We start from the raw sequence: 24,166 nt of genomic DNA on the forward strand, positions 1-24,166 counted from the left end.
CTGCAGAAGAGGAAGAGCCTTCAGAAGCATCTACGGATTATAGCACGTTAACGTGCTTACTGAAGGAATTGTTTTCGGAAAAATTCCAAGCACCAGTTCCTCTCTCACCGCCATCGCAACTATCCTCATCCAAGACGAGAAAAGCTCCGCTTTCTACTAAAAGAGCGTTGAGAGGAGATGATTGGAGGAAATCAAGGAAGAACGAAAGGAAAGACGTCCTTTGCGCTTCCTCCAGCTAAGCTAAACGGGAGAGCCGGTATATGGTATGAGACCGGAGAAGAAACAGGGTTGAGACTTCTCAAACCTGGTCGAAGCACCGAGGAGATCTTACCTGTCCTCGGCTAAGGTTTCATGGACTATGCCTGAAATAGATCACCATCTAAAAGGACTGTACAGGACGTTGGAAGTATTTAAACTTCCTATAGAACTGGTGCTTAGGAGCTTTAGGTCTGCAAGCTAAGAGCCCAGAATCATTGTCACTAGAAGAATTATTGAGCGTCCTGTCATGTATGGACAAAGCAGTAAGGGATGGCTCAGATGAGTTAGCTGCCACTTTACTACGGGAATATTAAAGAAACTAGCGCTTTTCTGCAGTTTTACTGCTACATCAGTTTCTCCTACGCAGAAAGAGGGAAACGGAGTTATTATTCGCCCCCTTTTCTTCCATCTTTTTCCTGAAAATATGGTAAAGGATTTATCTGTGAACCTGAAAGAGAAAAGCGACACAGGATTTGCTGTCTCAATCATCTAGACTTCCTACGGCGCAATCCTCTTCTCGAGTAGCTCAGGTACCAAAGAAGAATTTTAAGCCCTTTCGTGGCAGAGCACCATCAAGAGCTTCTACACGAGGAAGGGGCTTTGCTAGAGGCAGAACCCCCGCAAAGCAAAGGGGAAAGAAGTGACAACCTTGACCCCTTCTGGCACCGTTGCCCTGGCAACCGGGGTGGGAGGGAGACTTTCTCTCTTCGCAGAGGCTTGGAGAGCAAGGGGACGGACGCCTGGTCCCTGAAGATTATAGAGAAGGGATACAAAATTCCCTTTCTCTCCATGCCTCCGTTGAGCATGAAGCCTATAGACCTGTCACCAGCTTATCAGCCGCAGAAGCAACAGATTCTACTCGATTTATTAGATCAATGATCGAGAAAAGAGCCGTAGAACGAGTGCTCTTGACAGATTCCCCAGGCTTCTACAACAGGTTATTCCTGGTTCCGAAGCAGTCTGGGGGATGGAGGCCTGTCCTAGATGTCAGCAGTCTGAACGTTTTCGTGAAGAAAGAAAGCTCTTAAATGGAAACATCGCAATCGGTCCTGGGGGCCTTGAGACCAGGGGATTGGATGGTGTCATTAGATCTCCAAGACGCTTATCTTCCATGTTCCCCATCCATCCCCAGTCCAGGAAGTTGTCAGTGTTCATTTTGTAAGAGGGACCAGGTTCTTCCAGTTCAGAGCTCTATGCTTCGGACTGAGCACAGCTCCCATGATTTTCACTTTTCTCATGTGGAACGTGGCAAAGTGGCTTCACCTCTCGAAGATACGAGTCTCCCTTTACCTGGACGACTGGCTCATACGGTTGTCATTGAGAGCAAGGTGTCTGGAGGACCTTCAGACTACGTTACTGTTGGCAAAATCTTTAGGCCTCCTGATCAATTACGAAAAGTCCCATCTGACCCCAACACAGTCCATCGTGTATCTGGGGATTCAGATGGATTCAGTGGCTTTTTCGGGCTTTTCCGTCGCTAGAACGTCAGCGGAAAGGCTTAGAAAAAGTGTCAGCCTTCTTGGAGAAGGAAACATGCTCGGCGAAGGAATGGATGAGTCTGCTGGGGATCATTTCTTCGCTGGAGAAGTTTGTTTCTCTAGGGAGACTACATCTCAGGCCCCTACAGTTTTTCCTAACAGAAAATTGGCAGGACAGACAAAACCTAGAAGAGAATTTGAGAATATCCCCGTTGGTCAAGAAACACCTAGAGTGGTGGCTCGATCCCACCAAGATGTCGAAAGGAGTGTCCCTCTGTCTTCAGAGCCCCGACCTAGTGTTATTTACAGATGCGTCTATGACAGGCTGGGTAGCAACTCTAGGAAAGGAGGAAGTAGTCAGGCTCTGGAGAAAAGAACAGAAGCCTTGGCACATCAACCTCAAGGAGTTGGAGGCAATTTGCTTAGCACTTCTAGCCTTTCAAGAACGAGTCATAGGCCGAGTTGTCCAGATCAACGCGGACAGCACCACGGCCCTTTCTTATATCAAGAAACGGGGGGGACACACACTCGTTCTCTCTACAAGATAGCGAGAGAAATCCTGTTATGGTCAGAAGAGAGGAACATAACTCTCCTGACAAGATTTGTTTCAGGAGGCCAGAACGTCAGAGCAGACATTTTAAGCCGTCAAAATCAATTGATTTCAACAGAATGGACTCTGCACTTAGAGGTCTGCCAACAGTTATGGAAACTATGGGGACGACCAATAGTGGACCTCTTCGCGACTTCGAAAACGAAGAGACTGCCTCTTTACTGTTCTCCGATCATCGACCCGGAAGCAGTAGCAGTAGACGCAATGCTTTGGGACTGGACGGGGATGGATGTATACGCCTTTCCCCCGTTCAAACTTCTGGGAGAAGTAACAAGGAAGTTAACAGCGTCGGAAGGAACAAGGATGACACTGGTCGCACCATTCTGGCCAGCAAGCGATTGGTTCACAGAGGTCATGTCCCTACTAGTGGACTTCCCAAGAATCCTACCAGTAAGAACCGATCTTCTCAAACAGCCCCACTTCGAGAGAGATCACCAAAACCCGTTCGCTCTGAGTCTGACTGCATTCAGACTATCAAGAAACTGGCAAGAGCGAGAGGGTTTTCGGGGGCGGTGGCAAAAGCTATCGCCACCGCGAGAAGAGCTTCCTCTCAATCTGTCTACCAGTCTAAGTGGGCTGTTTTTAGAAGATGGTGTAGGAAAGAGGGCTTTTCCTCCTCCAAGACCTCTGTGAGCCAAATCGCCGATTTCCTGTTCCATCTAAGGAATGTAGACAAGCTTGCAGTATCAACAATTAGAGGATACAAGAGTATACTGTCAACAGTCTTCCGTCATAGAGGCCTAGATTTGACGAATGATAGGGATCTTCACGATCTTCTGAGATCCTTCGAAACATCAAAGGTTCCACAGGTTAAGACACCTTCGTGGAATCTGGACACAGTTCTAAAATTTTTAATGGCGAGTCCCTTTGAACCTTTGCACGAGGCTTCGCTGAAAGATTTAACGAAGAAGGCCCTCTTTCTAACCACCCTAGCCACTGCGAAGAGGGTGAGTGAGATTCAAGCAATTAGCAAAAATGTTGGATTTAGGGGACACAATGCAGTCTGTTCCTTGAGTCCTTCCTTTTTTAGCTAAAAACGAAAATCCTTCCAATCCCTGGCCTAAGAACTTTGATATCAAGGGATTAGCAGGGATCGTTGGTTGGGAGCCAGAAAGAGTCCTGTGTCCTGTCAGAGCTCTAAAATTCTATCTGGATAGAACAAAACAAATTAGAGGTCAATCGGACAATCTTTGGTGTTCTGTGAAAAGACCTGATTTACCAATGTCTAAGAACGCCTTAGCGTTCTTCTTGAGAAGCACCATCAGGGAGGCCCATTCGTCCTGCCCAGATAGTGATCTGAAAATTCTGAAAGTCAATGCACATGAAGTTAGAGCTGTCGCAACTTCGATGGCATTTCAGAAGAATATGGCGCTCAGCGACATTGTGAGCACCACATTTTGGCGAAGCAACTCTGTATTCGCTTCACACTACCTCAGGGATGTGAAAGTGACATATGAGAACTGCTTTTCGCTTGGACCATACATATCAGCAGATTCAGTTTTGGGTATGGGAAGCGGCACGAATCCTATCCTTTAGAAAATGGATAGGTGTGCTTTTGTTTTATGGTTGTTGGTTTTTTGGTTGTAGGGTCGACCGCTAGAGGCGGACTTCCCTTTATTTTAGCCTTAAAGTTTCGGGGACTAACTTTGCTAGGCTAGGTCAGGTGGTGGTTTTTGTTTTCTTTGCTTTCGCTGCCCTTAAAAGTATGGTCAATTATGGTCCTAGACACATTGTGGTCACGCCCCCGTTGTCAGATCATCTAGATCTCACCAGCTATACAGGTCACGTCCTTGCTGGAGACTCTAGTAAAGCAAAAGTAGACTAGACTTGGGTGACAGTAATCACGAAGTCAGCTATGCTAACAGGTAAGGAACCAAGATGTCTATCATCTGCATGTGAAATGTTTCCCAAAATCCTTTTATTCTGTCCCTCCCCACCTCCAATGGTGGGAATCAGCTATATATATATCTGACAGGTAAGTGTCATGAACAAAATGATATTGTTATGATACAATAAAGTTTGTTCATACTTACCTGGCAGATATATATAATCAAGTACCTGCCCAGCCTCCCCTCGGGGACAGTGACATTAAAAAATCTGAATAGAAAATGGGAATGGTTCCTGACACCCGCCTCCCAGCGGCGGGAATGGGTACTAACCACCTGGCCGACCACTGCGTTTGCCGGGAGTTTTGAAATTCTGTTGGACTTCGGAGAATACAGCTATATATATATCTGCCAGGTAAGTATGAACAAACTTTATTGTATCATAACAATATCATTTTACATAGTTTTTAATGCACCTAAAGCATTAAAAGTAAGGTTTTCTTAGGATTTTTTATGATGTTCCAGCTTACGATGATTTTCAGGTTACAACGTGTCTCAAGAACGGAACCCCCGGTGTAACCTGGGGACTGCCTGTACCTGGTTTTTTTAGTTTTATCACAAAAGTGCATTTTATGATGTAAGTGAAAAAAAAAGCCAGGAATTGGTGATATTTCTCATGGAAAAATACAGCGAATAAGTGAATTTCTTGCAAATAAAAGGGATATATGTTCCCGAGAGAAATCCGCGAATATGTGAGTCTGGGGATCCGGAGTCCCCGAATATGGGGGGTGTTTACAGTACATACTTGTACAGTACCTACTTATGCTTACAAGGTGTGTCAAGCACTGTATGCAAAGCAAATACAATACTATAAATGGAACATAAACATTGTTTCTTTTTTAAATATAATTACCTCAAAAATCCTTCTTAACAAACAAACACATTCCAAGTGTGTATTTTATCCTAAAATGATGTATATATATGTATATCTTGAACACAGACATACTGAAAAATGTATAACATTACATTATTGTATTCATTATGGTATAGTGCAGTACTACTGCATTAATTAATGCCAATAAAAATAATGCAGGGGGGAGAGAGAGGAAGTTGGTTTGTATGTGTGTGTGTGTTTGCTCCTTATCCTCCCTCGCAGGCACAGCCAAGAAAGCATCTGTCAACAAGAATGCATTTTTTCATTTATTTACCTTCCTGTCGCACAAGCACAAACAAGAAACCCTTGGCCTACTGTCTGATAACCCTGTTGTACTTGTACTGGATTTCTCCAACAAGTGCAAAATATATTTATAGTAATTTTTATCAGACTTGGACAAGTACATTTAGTAACAAAATTTGTTTAGTTACCACTTTTGAATCATGTCTGCTAAAATTATTCACTAATACCTTATTGCTACAGTTATGCAGAAAATTCTGTCTTCTGCTTATTGTTTTGTTGTGTGTTAACCCTGTCACAGTTATTTGTATAATTTTTTTGTATGACTTAGATTATTGATATAATGTTTCTTTCAGGTGGTTTTGATGGCACCAGTAATGTTTTGGCTGGGAAGCTGTACAACATTCCAGTGAAAGGCACCCATGCACATTCCTATGTGTCATCGTATTCCTGTTTAGGTGATTTGGAAACTGAGGTGTGTTGATAGCAGATTATTAAATTCCAGGGATGCCCTAGTCCTGAACTTTAATGCTTGTGAAATTATATAGATCTAACTACAATACTATATATCTTTTGTAGTTGATTATAATTACTGATAACTGTAGAATTTTATCATGGTCTTCAGTGTGATTAACTTCACTTTTAGTGCATAGTGAGCCTCAGTAATTATGTTATTTTGTTTTTATTTTCTCGCTTCATAATGTCACATTACAGTCAAACCTCAAATTTTGCATGCCCTGGTTTTTGTACGATTCTGTTTTCTTAGACTTTTTCTGACAAAATTATGACTCTGGTTTTGTACATTTCCTTGGAATTCATACACCCAGAAATGCTCCTTCCAGGGCCCACCTTATAACTAGGCTCATGCTGAGCGCCCAAATAAAGCATCCCATGTTCTCTCATGACCCATTTTTCTGCTTTTTGTACTTTTTTTGTGCTTTTTTATTCAAGTGCACCTGCTAAATAAGCCATCATAGGGCCAAAGAAAGTTCCAAGTACTACCAGCCCTTTGGTAAAAAGCCGAGAAACACTAAAATATAAAAAAAAAAACTTCATAGCAAAGCATTGGAGGCAATAATTTGTGAAAAGGTAAGGATGTTGCTTGCCGATCTCAGTAAGAAAATTTCTACCACAAGTGCTGCTGTTAGTGATTTTAAGGCCTGCAGAGGCTGGTTTAAAAAATTCAAAAAGTGAATGGTCATAGTACATAATGTGCCTAATTCAGTAGTCATGTAAAAAAATTTGTGGAGAATTATCATCCCAACAAAGATGTTATAGTCTGTGTCTCAAACATCTTTAATGACAATGCCATGTTGCACTTTAGTCATATTTTAAAGATGCAAGAAACAAATATCTCTGGTGAGTTTTGTGTGACAGGGGTCCAGCGGCTCTCAAGCTGGTCCTAGCTCTTATGACGCCTTATGGCGCCAATAAGCGGTTATCAGCGCCATAGAGTGGCATAAGTTTCTCAGCGCCATAAGTATCTTTTACTCTCTTAGACTTTCATGTTTTGCTTACTGGTGATTTTCGCTTTATGGCGCCCCTGATAACCACTATAGCGTGCCATAGCGGACGGGTGGCTTATGGTGCCAATAACTGAATGTGGCTCTATAAGACACCTTATTTTTAATTAATATTTTTGAAAACCGCCATAAAACCGAAGCGCCATAGAGCAAAGCAGGCGATAACTGGGGCCATTTGTACTTTTATTCTTAAATAAGTTTTCCAGACAAATTTACATTCATGTAGATAAATTCAGGAAGTGGGTGCCCATAATTGATGTAAACTTTCCGATGTATAGTTATGTTTGAAATATTAAGAATAGGATGTAGATAGAATTATAACAGTATGTAGTACAGTGGTCCCCATATTCACGGGGGATGCGTACCAGACCCCCTGTGAATAGTTGGAACCCCTATAAAAATGCTGAAAACAGCCTATTTTGTTAGTTAAAACTCAAGAAAAACCTGCTAAAAATGTTTATACTTAGGTTTTTTAATAGTTTTATCACAAGAAGTGCATTTTGTGATATAATTGATAAAAAAACAGGAATTTGTGGATATTTCTCATAGGAAAATACCGCGAATATGCGAATTTTCCACGAATAATGCGGGGAAACATTCCCGAGAGAAATCCGCGAATGTGTGAGTCCGCGAATCCGGAGAACGCGAATAAGGGGAGTCCACTGTAGTAGCATAACAAAATTCCTGTAGTCATACTCATATTATTATTGTAATACAAATTGTACCAAAAGATTTCAGGAAGTTGATACCCATAAGTTTAACACTGTTTACATGTGAAATGTTGAGAAGTGTGGTTTAATTGGTAGTTTAACAATTATCATTACTGGGCTAAGCTTTTTAATTTGACGGTAGCTCAGGTGTCTCGCCAATTCCACTTGTTGACAGTCGAGATCACCTGTGGGCTATTGACAACTCGGTGGAGGTCAAGGCCAGGTACATTCCAAGCAGGAGGAATGTGGTGGCCGACAAGCTAAGTTGTTGGAGTCAAGTCGTAGGTATGGAGTGGTCTCTGCATCAGGATGTAGCAGTCAGGCTGTTTCACCTTTGGGGAAGACCCATGATAGATCCTTTACCACTCACTTCAACAGAAAGCTGGAGGTGTACTTCTCGGTGGTCCTGGATCTTCTTGCTTTGGCGGAGGATTTTCTACAGCATCCTTGGGACAATCTTGACATGTACACCCTCCCTTCGTTCTGCTTGATCTGTCAGGTCCCGAAAAGAGCAATGAGCTCTCAAAATCTCAGGATGACCTTAGTGGCACCTCTTTGGCCTCAGGCAGAGTGGTTCCCAGACCTTCTGTCCCTTCTGTCAGAGGTTCCGAGAGAAATTCCCTCTTGGTGCAACTTCCTTTGCCAACCTCTTGTGGAAAGGCTTCACCAGTCAGTAGAGTCCCTATCTCTTCACGGGTGGAGACTATCAAGTGTCTCTTGTGAGCGAGAGGCTTTTCTCGCAAAGCTCCAGGCCAGATGTCCAGCTATCTCAGCAGATCTTGTCACCAGTTTACCAGGGCAATTGGGCCGTTTACTGTGATTAGTATCAATGATGAGGTTTCTCTCTACTTGAAACTTCTGTTCAGCAGATAGCGGATTTCCTGATCTTTCTCAGGGATGAGAAAGGTCTTTCTGTCTCGGCTGTCAGAGGCTACAGGGCTGCCTTGGGTTTGGTTCTGTGCCTGAACAGTATGGACTTCTCTTCATCCTGGGAAATCTCATTGTTGTTCAGGAGTTTTGAACAATCCTGTTCACCAAGAGAACTCAAACTTTGATGTGGGATCTTACTCTGGTCCTGAGTAGTCTCACTCGAGCTCCATTCAAGTCACTACACCGATCATCAGACAGAAATCTGACTCTGAAGACAGTTTTACTGTTGGCCTTGGCTTCCTCGAAAAGAGTTGAAGAGCTTCATGGCCTGAGGTATGACGTGAAACACACCAGGGGTTGGGGGTTTGGTGGTTTGTGGCCTTCGAATTTGTCCCGGAATTCTTGGCTAAGACTCAGAATTCCTCAGTGCATGATGACAGATTTGCCTCATTTTCTATTCCCTAACTGAATTATTTTGTGGACAGCGATCCGCAGGAGTTATTGCTTTGTCCCACCAGAGTTCTGAGCTGCTATCTAAAAAGGACTCGTCACCTAAGGCCTAGGTGACATAGACTTTTTGTTAGCTTGGGCTGGTCCAGAAGGAAGGTTTCCAAGAACACAATTTCATTCTGGCTGCATGAAATGATTAATCAGGCATATTCCTCACCTGTGCAGGCTAGAGCACATGGCATCAGAGGAATGGGTTCCTCTCTGGCATTTAAGGAGAACTTGTTTGTTCATAGGATTTTGAATGCTGGTTCCTGGCTTCGGCAAACCACGTTCACTTCCTTTTACCTGAAGGACATTGCCCACATGTTCTTGGCCCCTTTTTCTTGTGTCTGGTGGTGGCCATCCAACAAGTTGTGTAGCTCATCCAGTGCCCCTGGTGGGACAGTTTGTATCTTACCTAAGATGACTTTGTGGAAGAGAGAATGAATGTGTTGGCTGGTCTCCTTTTTTTTCTTTTTTCCTTTCTTCCTCCTATGGGTGGGTTGCAGGATAGACACATCGTATGCTGGAACAGGTGTGATACAGGTGAGTGTGGCAGTCATACAGGTTGGAGTTATGTACTTGATTTGTCCCTATACAATATACAAATCTGCTTAGCAGTAGGAAATACTCCTCTCTCTAGCAAGGGGAGGGAGGAATGGTGACAAACCCTTGTGGCCTACATGGCTTGTTGCTTGGACAGACAGAGTTCTCTCTACCTTCCACAAATGTAATGAATCTGTTCATGGCTCATTGTGTTTAAACCCAGCAGGCTGAGTTTTTAGATATTCACTTATCTATTCTCTCACAGGCTCAGACCCCTTTCTTTAGAACTCAATCTTTTAGGAAGGTTGGCCAGGTGGGCTGAACCCCAGGCCAGTTCAGGGTACTTGTACCTCCCTCCAAGTATAAGTCTATTCTATTATTAAGACCGAAGGTTTGTTCCGCATATAAATAAATGACAAATTTTCAATCAATTTGTATTTTTCATAGCTAACAAACCTGAGGTATTAACGTTTACTGCCTGCCTCTAGCCGCCCCTCTCATATACTGAGTTGGAAGAAAGACTGACGCATCACAAGGTACCAAGCCCAGTCAGTGACCAGCTTCCACCTTGTATACATGAGTTGCCAGATGCCACAGATTCCTTGCTTTACAATCTTTGATTGTTTTAACCAGTTTCCAGCTGGCACTAGAAAATTATCCTTTTGTTAAGACTGAAGGTTTGTTAGCTATGAAAAATACAAATTGATTAAAATTTTGTCATTTTTTGGTTAAAAAATTTCCTTTGTAGCATAAAATTATGTATATTAGAAATAAAGTAAAGGATTTTTCATTATAATAAAAATGAGGAAACATTGAAATTCCCATTAGGAAAGTGGTTTGGTGGTGCTGCAGGAGAGGTATAGGGATGAACTCAGTACTATGTAATGAATATTGCAATTGGTACCACATGACATTCAGGATTACAGACTGTAAACTAAATAAAAGAGGTTTTTGATGCATAAAATATATAGGGCAAGCAAGACAGATATTATGGTTGAGGGGCAGGCGTTAAAAGAGGTTTGTTAATTTGAGAACAAACTGGACCGTGAAGTGAGCATTGAGAGACCAGTTAATTAAAATGAAGTAAGATGAGTGTTAGATTACGGGTAAATGCAATTACTGTATCACATTAGGCGACAAGAAAAAATATTTTTGATTCATGTACTAGGCCTGCACTACTCTAGAAAACAGGTTTTGTTGTAGGAAAAACCTATTTTTTGGTAGTCGCTGTTGAGTCCTCGATGAGTTACCTTCCATGGTCTACGGAGCTCCATGGTGACTAAACTAATATCAAAGAATTCTCTTCTAGTTGGTCTTTTTGGCCAGGTATTGTGTCGTAATGATAAACACTATAACGTGATGGAGTATGTAATGGACTCAGAGATAAGAGGGCACTTTCTCTTTATCTAAAGTGAAGCTGTTACCCAGTTATTTCCATCGTCAAAACCTCCTAGCAGAAGAAGTGGCTACTGCACGTGTGCAGTCTGCCATATTGTCGACAACAGAATGGCACAAACAACCAAGAAGCATAACTTTCTATTGGTCAATGTGGGATGATCCCTTGCCTAAATCCCATGCCTTTTCATCAAGGAAGTGGGAGGGTTTTGAGGACTCAACAGTGACTACCAAAAGTAGGTTTTTCCTACATCAACACCTGTTTTTTGTTTGTGTAGTCACTTGTTTTGTCCTCAAGGAGCTTTACAAAGAAATTGACAGGTAACAAAAAGGCTTAACCTCATAATTTTAATCTCAATCTACCAAAGAAAAAACATTTCTGGGCTGAAGTCAAGTTACAAGTTTCAATCCCTAGTTTTTATTCCAAATACCCCTCAGGTTTAGGTAACAATGAACAAAAACTAAACACGAACTTACGTTTTAGGATGTAGTTCTACAGTGACTTACCTAAGCATGCTGGGTTTGGTTGCAGTGCTGTCTACCTTCTCCCAACAAAGGTTAGCATACTTACCTTCAAGAAAACCCATGGTTTTCTGCTGTAGCACCTATGGGGTTAGGAGTAACCATGCCGCCTACTGATACACAGTGTAGTCAAATTTGTTCAAGTTTGTGGCAATAATGTTCTTAAAAATACTGTCTGATGACTACCCTGTAGGTTTGAAAGAGACATTTCTGAAGAAGGCCAACAACGTACTTACTTGAATAATATAATGTGACCTAGGAAAGGAGTGTGGATGGGCCTGGGGTCAATAATAATTGATGATCAGCTGTTTGTGTCCCCATCTAAGAGAGCCCAGTTCACAAATATGAATTCCTGATGCTAACACAATCAATAAGGTTGCCTTTTGCAGCATGTAAGTGTGGTTGTATTGGGTTCACAGAATTGAGGGGTTGATAGAATTCTAAGCACCTTGTTCAGGGACTAAGTAATTAAAAGCCTTTTGGGAGTGGGTCTTTGTAGTACATACAAAAGACCACAGAAGAGTGACAATTAGTATGCTTGTATCTGTAGAGCAAGGGTTCCGTTAATGCTGCCTTGTATGCCGTGATTGTTGTAACCATAAAGCTTTCGTCTTTAAAATGGTATACAGTGGATCCCCAATTGCTAGGGATGCAACTCAGGCCCCCCCACCCCCTGTGAATACTTAGAACCCCTATTAAAAATGTGTAGAACTGTCTATGTTGTTAGTTGTGTAACATTTCTTTTAGTTAAAACATCTACATAATTAGAATGACAAATTCTTTCAAAACTATTTGCGCTTTTCCAAACTGCCAATCAGTGATATGATTAAGTGTTGACCTTGTGATTGCAAGAAATTAATTACCAATTTCTAAAGTTTAAAACTAAAACTTTAACTGGAACTTTAGATTAGCCACTTAATTGTGTAGATGTTTCCAAAGTGAAATTGGAGGAACAAGCTGAGTTTACGGAGCATTGGTAACAAAGTAGTAAACTGTTCGTTATCAACCAAAATAAAGTAATGCTTCTTGTTTGTTTGTGCTGGTCTGTTGTCGACAGTATGGCGCACTGCATGTGTGCAGTAGCAGGTTTTGACACTGGAAATAACGGGGTAACAGCTTCACTGAAGATAAGAGAAAGTGCCTCATCTTTGAGTCCATTATGTACTCCATCATGTGTTTATCATTACAACACAATACCTGGCCAAAAAGACCAACTAGAAGAGAATTCTTTGATATTAGTTTGGTCACCATGGAGCTCTGGTAGACCATGGAAGGATTCAACAGTGACTACACTATCAAAAAAGACATATGGCTCTGACAAGGAAAAAATACATTTTGACTAAGTGTGACTACAAACTGCTGAAATTCATTGCTGTAATACAGATATATTGTGAATGAAGTTATAGAGATACCTTTCGTATCACTGTCTGGAAAATAATCTGAGGCATGGAGCAGCTAGTTAGGTAAGCATTAGATATGAAAGTAGCAGGACAAAGATGAGTTAAAAAGTTCAGAAAAAAGGGCAGAAATGAAGCCCTACATCTGATGAAAATTCAGGCAGAAACTAAAAGACGAAAGAGAGTCAAGAAATTACATTTCACATCTAATTGAAAAAGGAAAAATCTGACTGAAATGCTCTAAATGGTGAAGATAATCAAGATACATTGAAGATACAGTTAAGTATATGATAACTTATTTAAAAGTAATCATTTTGGGGAGCTTCCTGTACTAATAAATGTTAATATTTCCTTGAATCCATAGGTTTTGAATCACAAAGAAACAGGAGAAGAAATGAATTTGAAAGAAAGAAGTCTTGCGTGGAGGGGCCTGTTGGCTGATAAGCTTCAGATTCTGCAGTCAGAAGTTTCAGATGGGGAACTTGCTGCATTTATCTCTTTTGCCATCGCATTCCCATCAGGCTTCATTGCTCTAATTGATACATATGATGTTCTAAAGTGAGTGTTGTTAGTTTTCAGTAACAGTTGTCATTTCTTTTTCAGTGCTCTTGATATACAGGAAGGGAGTAAAGTGTTTCACTTCAATTCATTGTTATTTCTTTCAGTGTTATTTTGATGTAATTTTCCATGGGTTGCAGAATGGAAATTTTTAAGGCTCGTCTCACACCTTGGCTACAGTAGTAGCTTACTCTATTTGAAGCTAAGGACTAGTTTATTTGGTAAATTTTTTTTATAATATCTGATATTATTGCTCTTGAAACACTTTATTTACTACACACATATACCTTTTGTCAAAGTTTAAATGTCCAACATAGACCATATATCAGCGCTATTAATTTTTAAGATTGCTTCCATGTATTATCATCGAGTCTATAATTGATGTTATGAATCTTAAAAGTTTTATGTTGAGTGTATAAAACGTAATCTCTACAAATTCAGTTACTATATTATGTAAATGTTGAAGGTTGTATGTTGACGTGAATTATTGATGCCATATTTGGTTTTATAAAAAAAAAGTTGACTCTTGAAACAGATAAGTGAAATAAAAAATATAGCTGATGCTAATTTGTATGAAATGATTGCTAGTAAATTGTTTGCATCTTACATGATGATGTATGATTTGAAGTGCTGTACAGTAATGGATTGTCATTAATACCAGAATTTGGTTGGTAGTATTACTTTTTAGTCATTGTGTAACAGGGACATGACCCATGAAATATTTGCCACATATAATACAGTTGAGTGAAAGTTTTTTTTATTACAAAGTACAGTATACTGTACATTCTTATTTATTTACTAGAAACTGAAATGTTAACTTTCGATTCCTTACAGGAGCGGAATTTTAAACTTCTGTGCTGTTGCCTTAGGTCTTCATGATTTAGGATACAAAGCCCAGGGTGTACGAATTGACTCTGGTGATCTTGCATATCTTAGCTGTGTTGCCAGGTCAACTTTTGCCACTGTTGGAAAAGAGTACGTACATTTTTTGTATGACAACATTTTTAACAAGTCAGAGGCACAATATCTTTCCTCTTGTAGGTATGATAGCCTCATAAAATGCAGTACATAGTACGTATATAGTACTATTTATATGTAAGCGTTACTTAGAGATTGCCATTATTGATTTATTTCCTATGTATACTGGGGTTAAAGAAAAGTTGTGTAATCTTTTACTCTAGCTTGTCTTCGTAATATTGTATTGATTTGGCAAATGTGATAAATGTGGAACTTAAGAGTTCTTTGAGAGAGCATTTTTGTTTAACCAGGACTTGGAAATTTCTTTTATAGACATTTTATCAGAATTTGAACATTTTGTTCGTTGAATTGCTAGATTTTTAAGGATTTGTAAGTTACTGAATAAGATCTTTTATATTTACCAAGAAAAAACCCATCAGGCCAGCCCTATGAGTGTTAGGTATTCATTCAGTAGTCTGGTTAATCATAATAATAATTATATAATTATATGATAATATAATATTATAATATTAATAGGCAGTCTCCAGTTACAGCAGGGGTTCCTTTCTTATGGTGTGATGATAACTTGGAGCTTTTTGGTTTTGTTGGTGCTGATAACCAGTTAACGCTGCTGATAACCAGAGATCGGCACCTATGTTAGGTGTATATCGGTGCCAATACCTATAATTGGCGCTGATTAGTGGAAATTGGCGCTAGACAAGTGCCATAAAATTGGATCGCTTGTAACTGGGGACTGCCTGTAATAATAATAATAATGATAATATAGTATAGGCAATCCCCGGGTTGCGACGGGCTCGGCTTATGAAGTTCGTAGCTTATGACGCTTATAAGTACGTATATTTATCAAAAATGATTTCCCAGTTTATGAGATGGAAAAAATATGGCTCCAAAACAGCAGAATAATAAAAACTTGAAGGTTTTTTGATGAAAAACTCAATGAAAATGCAGGTTATGTCATTTTTCAGACATCCAAAGGATTAAAAGTAAGGTTTTCTTATGATTTCCAACGATGTCTCGGCTCATGATAATTTTTGGCTTACTACACTGTGTAGGAACTGAACCACTGTTCCAAACCAGGGACTGCCAAATCAATAATGTACATAGTAGTCATAGACTACTTGAAAAGAGGACCAATGACTCCAATGCTCGGGTCCTAAACGGAATAGCACACGCTTTTGCAAAGGGTCTTACATTCTTTTTGTTTGTTTATTTAAGTTTTTTTATATGATATTTAATTTCCAAAAAAATTAGTCTTTTATCACTTTTCTAATAAACATCATTTAAATATTATTTTGTTATCAAAGCTTAGGGTAAAAAAAATCTTTATTTTTTTTCCTTTTACTTTAGTTTTCATACATGAAATCAGTACAATTATTACATAAAGATGCATTATTTTTCATATAAGAAAGATAAAAATATGATACCAATACAGAAAAAAATATCAATTAAAAGGAAAGAAAAACAAATAATTGTGGATATGGCAGGGCTTGATAAATTTATGTAGTATTTCAGTTCCAAGATACGTATTAGGAGAAATAAATCGGTACAAAAATGCTAAGGAAAAATAAAGAAAACATCTAAATTTATATTTTCAGTTACCCATTAATCTTAATTTGATATATAGAGTACTTGGCAAAAAACAAGAGAGCTTGTCAATCTTTAAAAAATATTGTGTTCAAGGCATATGTTTTAAACAATTCCGATTGAGAGAATGAACTAGGTTGCTTAAGATGACAAGAAAACTGTCAAATTACTAAGTAAATTTATCAAGCTATGTAATATCCACAATTATTTGTTTTTCTTTTCTTGTAATGGATATTTTTTCCCATATTGGTATCATATTTTTATCTTATACAAAAAATATTGCATTTTTAATTGATAATTATACTGATTAGAGTAAAAGAATAAAAAAATTTTGTTTACTCTTAAGCTTTGATAACAAAATATTTAAATGGTGTTTATTAGAAAACAGTGGTAAAAGACTTTCCTTTTTTGGAAATTAAATATCAAATAAAAAAACTTAAATAAACAACAAAAAAGGTAATGTAAGAGCGTTTGTTAAAAGTGTATGCTATTCCATTTGGGACCCAACCTTGAGAACCTGAGTATCAGTGTCGGTAGTCCTCTTTTCAAGTAGTATATGGTAGTATGTACTATCATGCTTGTGATTCTTTGCTATGTGCTTTTGTAAAAATAGTTTTCCACTTAATATTGAAATCTTTTTGTAGGTTTGACTTAGATTGGTTTGAGAAGCTTTTAATTGTTGCAAGTAATGACATAAATGAAGACACTATCATCAGTCTTAACGAGCAGGGGCACAAAATTGACAGCTTTGGAATTGGAACACATTTGGGTAGGTAAAGTGAAAAATGTTTGTACTTAATAGGACTATAATTTGAAATATGTGAAAGAGAGCATTAAATCATATGGGTCTGCATCGTCTTATAAAGTATAGAAATGACTAGAACATGACAGAAGTGTGTATTTTGGAAACATTAAATATTTTTTATTTTGGTAATTATCTGTATTTTTTCTTTATTTCCTTAGTGACCTGCCAGCGACAGCCAGCTTTAGGATGTGTGTTCAAATTGGTTGAGATTAATGGGATTCCTAAAATAAAATTATCACAGGATGTGGAAAAAGTGACATGTCCTGGAAAGAAAACTGTGTATCGACTATATGGTGCAGATGGTAAGCAGTTGATAGCAGATGGTATACAGTTGATATTAAAGTTGTCTTTAATATTAGAATGCCATATTAATACTATAATTTCATAGCAGTAATTTATTATAATTTATGAGTTGGAAGTTGGTTATTTCTTTGATAACACATGCATTATTAGTTAAAAAATATTTTTAGTGAAATATATTTTTGAAGAGTGTGGTGATTGGTTTGGATACTATACTCTCATTTTCTTAAAAAAATATATATATGTATATATATATATATATATATATAAAATAAAAAAGGTTTTGACATAGGAAAAACCTATTTTTGGTAGTCGCTGTTGAGTCCTCAAGGAGTTACCCTTCCATGGTCTATCCAGAGCTCCATGGTGACCTGACTAATCTCAAAGAATTCCCTTTTAGCTGGTCTTGTGGGCGGACATTGTGTCATAGTGATAAACGTTGTAAAACATATAGAGTACGTATGAATGGACTCAGGATAAAAGGGGCACTTTTTCATATCCTGAGCAAATGCTAAACCCTTTCTCATATCCTCAGCGAATACTAAACCCAAGGTATATAGAATACAAGGTGGTCTCATGTGCAGGATTAAATGGGATGAGGAGATGTGGGTTAAGAAACATGACGTCACACGGTTTATTTGCTTTCTCCTCGCCCCAAGCTCATCTGCCCTAGCTCTATGCAGTAGGAAAACTTTTCTCCTGTTTCTTCGTTGTCTCTTTTCAATACTATTAGAAATTAGAAAATAAAACATGGTGACCATATTCATTTCTATACATATATTCATCCAAATAATTAAAAATAAAATTTTAAAATGAAAAACTTAGCATTTTCACTCTAGCATACAACTCACACTCAAATATGCAAATATATGAGTACATATATACATAAGGTTAACAATTATGTTACCAACTCTTTCATTCTGTTTGCCACACCTTTTTGAGAAACTGTCCCCTTTTAATTTGCAAATCCTGAAAAATATACGGCAGCAAAGAAAAACTTTACCTACATCTGAAGATACTGGAATGCATCACATCACTCTACTTGCTTGTCGTACTTTTTCCTGATTATGCATGTTTTTCCCATGATAACAAATAAACATCTTTTCCATCGATTGTAAATGCTCCAAAAATTTGGGCTGAGGTTTCATTAGCTTCTTATTTGTTTTACTCATAGTGCCAATCCATGTGCCATCTACTTCAGTAGCTTCAGTTCCAAATAAGTCACACACAGGAAACTTACGAGCTATAAAACCACCCACATATTACAAGCCTCCTTCTTCAATGGCCTCTTCTAATGTTTCTTCAATAGCTTTGTCTTCATTGTCATTTTGCAATTCCTCCATTGGCAAACAAAACAATATAAAATTGCTGTTAAACTTAACTCTTGCTGAAGAGAAGTTTCTTCAGCCTCATAAAAAGTGCTTTCTTTAGTTATCAAGTTGGAAAATGAGGCCTCAATCATATTATCAGTAATACAATTTTCAGCATTGTATTTTTTGCTTAATAGAGTGCTCTTTTTTCCCAGGAGATGGGCTCTAACTCGGTGCTTAAATTCAACAGGTGATTGGTGCTGATGACATGCATCCATTTGATGTATTTGTACAGCCAAAAAAGTGCTCCAGTCCATTTTAAGTCAACCTATAAGTTCAAAATGTATGATACTGCAAATTTTTCACCTATTATCCCTAGCAAGTTCGTTAGAGATTTGCAGGATATCACAAGGCCTTTTGAAAAGTTTACGTAAAGTCCTTTGCCTCCCAGAGTTGTCATTGTTCTAGATAGGTGAATCATCTGTTGCAAGTTTTGTTTTAGTTTACTAAGTCTAGCCCATAAACATTCCATGAAGACTTTTTATCTAAAGGCACTCTAGAATTGGATAAATCAAACCACTTATAAACAAGGCAAATGAACTGGCTTTTACTTTCCCAGTGCCTATTCACAACCAGACCTTTTTCTCCAAAGTGTGTGAGATTTTTGTAATTGGTAGAGTAACTGTATCACTAATTTAAATGTCATACGCTCCATACCTGTAACACTTTCATGCTTTTCAAATAGTTTTGAGTTGTCATTAGATCACACTTTCTTTTCATAATAATTAGTTCCCTCACTCAGTCCGATAACAATAGATCCATGATCCAAGAAAGTATTTCTGATGAGTATTATAAAGTGAAGAGCATCGACAAATACACGTATTTCCCAGCAATTATCCACAGGATTAACAAATTGGATTAGTTATGCCAATGCCTATCAAATTCCATAACCTTATATGTGTTGTCCCAAGTTAACTATACCAGTTATAGGAAAGATAGATCTTGTACTTATGATCTAGGTTCATATAAAGTGCATGTACATTTAACCATAACAACATCTTTTTGCGACACTACACTTATCATCCATAGGAAATCTCTGATGATGAGATCCTAGGTGGATCCTAGTATTAAATTCTGCTGAGGCTTTCATCTTTATTCTTCTCATAGGGGTCCTAAATTGCTGTGTAGCTATATATAAATAGAGCTTTTCCCAAAACTGGGATGACTGTGGCAAACGGTTTTAATTCTGCCGGTCTCTTGTCTTTTAATACTACAAAACTTTGAAAACCAGTCTTTACATGATTAATAATTTTGAAAGTGAAGGGACAGAAGGCTGGGGCTACTTGGTGAGCAACTTGGGTCCTGGTAAAGGGTGTCTTCTATAGCTTTTATGCTAAAGACACAGGTAAGAAAACCATTTCTGTTAGTGGTCTCTTGCGTATACAGCTTCAAACGTAGTTTTTCCCCTAATTAATTAGATATTTACTATATAGGGAGAGAAAATGAGCATTGAGGCATCTTAACCAAGAAGATGATGGAGAAGGGAGCTGTAGAACCAGTATAACTAACGCCAAGGGGGTTTTATAGCCGTATTTTCCTTGTCCTCAACGCCAATGGAGATTGGTGGACAGTTATAGATCTGTCAGCATTGAATCTGTTCATAAGGAAAACCAGATTCAAAATGGAGACCCCAAAGACAGTTCTAGCAGCAGTCAGGGACAAGGACTTTATGCTGACAATAGACTTGAAGGACACATACTTTCAGATTCCAATCCACCAGTCTTCCAGGAAATTTCTCCGCTTCAGTCTTGCAGGAAAGTGTTCCAATTCAGAGTCCTGTGCTTTGGATATACAGTCTCCCTAAGTATTTACAAGGGTTTTCACTCTCCTGTCGACATGGGCGCATGCTCAGTGGATCAGGCTAATAAGATACATAGACGACTGGCTGGTGATAGCAAAGTCCTGAGAAAAATTACTTCAGGACAGGGATACCCTTGTGATTAATCAGGAGAAGTCAAGTTTTGATCCCAGTCAGAGGCTGTGTATCTGGGTATGATTAGAAACACAGTAAAGGCCAAAGTGTTCCCAGCAGACCAGAGGGTAGAGAAATGCAAACAAGTGGTGAATGATTTTCTGGGAAAACAAACACAGCCAGCAAAACAGTGGCAAATAGTCCTGGGAATCTTAAGTTCCTTGGAGAAGCTGGTACCACATGGGAGACTACACCTTCGATCATTACAATGGAGGACGAAGGAGTTTTGGCCACCAACTGTAGCTCACCCATACAAGCACATTCCCTTGTCAACAGAGGTGAGGAAAGACCTACTGTGGTGGGTGCAGGACAATAATCTGATAGTGGGAGTTCCCTTGCAACAACCCTCTCCTGATCCTGCTGTTCTCGGATGCATCACTCGAAGGTTGGGGCGTGCACATGGAGGAACTGATGATTTCGGGGAGGTGGAATCGCAAGGACAGAGAACTCCATATAAATGTGCTAAGAGTTAAACGCAGCCTTTCTAGCACTACAGGAATTCCTGGAGATGGTGAAGGAGCAATCAGTGTTACTGATGTTGGACAACACCACAGTAGTAGCCTATGTAAACGAGCATGGAGGCCCAGTATCTTGTCAGTTACACCTGATAAACAGTTCAACTTCATCAGTGGGCTGTAGAGAATTTAGTAGACATCCGGGCCAGATATATTCCAGGAAAAAGAAACATAGTTGCCGACAAATTGAGCCGCAGGGACCAGATTCTAGGAACAGAGTGGTCCTTGCATCAGGAAGTAGGGGACAGAATATTCATTTTGTGGGAAAGGCTAATCATAAACTTATTCTCAACCAGGGACAACAAAAAGTTGGAAGTGTAGTGTTCAATAGTCCCGGACACAGAAGCAGTCAGTACAGTCCCTATCATTTCATGGGTGGAGACTGTCAAGTATCTCCTACGTGCGAGAGGCTTTTCTCAGAAAGCAGCGACACAGATAGCAGGAAATATCAGAAGATTATTTGCAGCTGTGTACCAAGGAAAATGGTCAATGTACTGTGATTGGTGTCGTAGAGGGAACTTGTCTCTACTCAGAACCACTATTTTGCAGCTCAAGATTGGGATTTAACCATGTTACTGAGCAGCCTTACAAAACCCCCATATGAGCCATTGCGACCGTCCACAGATAAAGTGGCAGTCTTCCTATTGGCTCTACTCTCAATCAAAAGGGTGGGGGAGCTACGTACATGGTCTGTCATATGTGGTGAAGCATTCAAGAGGTTGGAAGTCTATGGTCTTCGAATTTATCCCAGAATTCGTAGCCAAAACTCAAAACCCATCAGTAGTGGATGGCAGATTTGACTCCTTTTTGATAGTACCTTCTCTGGGAGAATTTGTGGATGGTGACCCTGAAGAAATGCTGCTATGCCCTGTCAGAGTACTACGAGCGTACTTAAGAAGAATGCGGCATCTCAGGCCAGGATACCGAAGGCTTTTTGTGAGTACAGGACGGAACAAGAAGGAAGTGTCCAGGAATACAATATCGTTTTGATTGAGAGAAACGATTAGGAATGCGTACGTGACAGGAGATGGAGGGTCAAATAGTCTGGAGAGAGCTAGAGCTCATGACATCATGGGCTTGAGTGCTTCTTTGGCATTCAAGGAAAATATGTCTGTGGAGAGGATTTTGAAAGCTGGTATTTGGCAATGCCAAAGAACTTTCACTTCCTTTTATTTAAAAGATGTTGCTCATTAATCCTTGGACACTCATTCCTTGGGTCCAGTGGTGGCTGCCCAACAAGTGGTGTAGCTCATCCAGTACCCTTGGCGGGTCAGTTAGTGCCTAGTCTAAGATGAAGGTATGAAAGTAGAATGAATGAGATGACTGGTCTTCCCTCTTTACTACTTTTCTAGCTACCTACTCCTTTACCTACGTGCATTAAGAGGGAGAGTACATCATGAGCTGGAATGGACTAGATACAGGTGAGGGAGACAGCCATACTGTAAAGATAATTTAGAGCATAGGATACTTTTCAGTAGCAAAACACTCCTCTCAGTTATAGGAAGAGAGTGGTGTGATGATAGATCCATGTACAGGGACTAGAGTTTCTTATGAGAACGGATAGCTCTCCATCTTCCATAATGCAATAAGCTATGGCATTGTATGAAACACCCAGAGAGGGAAACCAATAGATTCTCATATATCTTTGGTTTGGTGGTTATGGTCCATTGTCTTACAATACATTTATTCGGAAATGGATAAAGGTGACAAACTCCCAGTCAGTTATAGAGTCTTACCTCCCACCAATAGGTAAGTCTATCCTAATGTTATGACCAAAGGTTTGTTTTGTATATAAACAAATGACAAATTTTTCATCAATTAGTATTTTTCATAACTAACAAACCTGAGGTCTTAACATATAAGGCCCACCTTGAACCACCCCTCTAACACTCTAAACTGGGTTGGAAGAGTAACTGATAGGTCACGGGACGCCAGGGGCATTCTGGGAACTACAATACCCTGTGACCTGGTACAGATGCCAATAGTCCCTGGATCACACAAGTTTTTATTAATTGTACCTGTTTCCAGCTTGGCGCTAGTATTATCCTAATGTTAAGACCTCAGGTTTGTTAGTTATGAAAAACACAAATTGATTAAAAATTTGTCATTTTGTATTCTGAACTGACCATTTAGTGGTTTCCAGTCGGAATTCCAACATTAGACCTTATTTGGGCAGCATTTGCACCCCCTCTCACTTTTGGGTTGCAGGATGCAGTACTTTTACACTCTGGAGTGAACTTGACTGATTTAAATTCCTTTTCGAAATCATGCATCATGTCCCTTATAGTATTGCCATTCTGTGGCAAGGACATTTATGTTATTCATAATTTTCTTATGGAACCGATCAAATACTGCATACTGAGTACAGGCAGTCCCCAGTTATTGGCAGACACTGTTACGTATTGGCGATCTGGTTTTATGGCGCTTGTCTAGTGCCATAATACAACGAGTTCCGATTATCGGCGCCATAAGGGTGCTTATGGCGCTGGTAACTGGTTATCAGTGCCATAAGCGTCATAAATCACTGACTTTCTGTTAATGGCGGTTTTCGCTTATTAACACAAACCTGGGAATGGAACCCCCGCTAATAACCGGGGACTACCTGTATCCCATTTTGGGGAGCTTGCACATTTTGACTGAGCTTCGACAACTGAACTGTAACTGTCTGTTAACAAAGGGACAGAAATCCTGGGTAATTACCCCTCCAAAAATGTAATAATTTTAGTTGGAATTAGATGGATCCTAGTATCCTTTTCAGAGGAAATATCCTCTTCAGCATTGCATTGATAGCTGCATGGGGGATTAACTTGGGAAGTACTGGGGACTGGTGTTTCTGGGTTTTACCCCAAACATAAATTTTGTTCTGAGAAAGGGTTAAATATCTGCTGCCAGTGTTCTGTCAGAAAGATATAATCTCGCCTTTCCTTACCCCTACTGAAAGGACAGCTTAAAATGAGCTGCTTCATCCTTGAAACTTGCTGGCAGTAGCATCCTACTACAGGTAGACCTTGGTTAACAAACGGGGATGGGGGGGGGGGTGGGGGGGGGTTCTGTTCCCAGCCGATGCCGCTAACCGAAAATCAGCAATAAGAGCACTAAAAACCTGTTTAACGGCACCGCTAACTGAATAAAGGCGCTGTTAACCAGAGATTGGTGCTGCTGTTAACTAGAAATTGGCACTGTTAACTGGATATCAGCACCGCTAACCAGAGATCAGCAACGAAAATCCAGTTAACATCGTCGCTAGACAAGCGCTGTAAAACCAGATAGCTGTTAACTGATTCTG

At 39.5% G+C, this 24,166-nt stretch overlaps 1 protein-coding gene and 1 pseudogene across 1 annotated transcript in view; both read left to right on the top strand.

Annotated features, from left to right (window-relative positions):
- The window catches only part of LOC135213606 (nicotinate phosphoribosyltransferase-like), a 133,002-nt gene extending 115,718 nt beyond the window's left edge, over positions 1-17,284 (top strand). The window contains exons 6-10 of the mRNA XM_064247628.1: positions 5,703-5,821; positions 13,163-13,356; positions 14,191-14,331; positions 16,563-16,687; positions 16,882-17,284. Coding sequence (XP_064103698.1) covers positions 5,703-5,821; positions 13,163-13,356; positions 14,191-14,331; positions 16,563-16,687; positions 16,882-17,111 — 809 coding nt within the window. The 3' untranslated portion in view covers positions 17,112-17,284. The remainder of the gene's footprint in view (positions 1-5,702; positions 5,822-13,162; positions 13,357-14,190; positions 14,332-16,562; positions 16,688-16,881) is intronic.
- Positions 17,285-21,951: 4,667 nt separating this feature from the next.
- LOC135213844 (nicotinate phosphoribosyltransferase-like) overlaps positions 21,952-24,166 on the top strand; it is an 88,170-nt pseudogene continuing 85,955 nt past the window's right edge.

The sequence above is a fragment of the Macrobrachium nipponense genome, chromosome 43 (assembly GCF_015104395.2).
Source record: "Macrobrachium nipponense isolate FS-2020 chromosome 43, ASM1510439v2, whole genome shotgun sequence".
Taxonomy (NCBI): Eukaryota; Metazoa; Arthropoda; class Malacostraca; order Decapoda; family Palaemonidae; genus Macrobrachium; species Macrobrachium nipponense.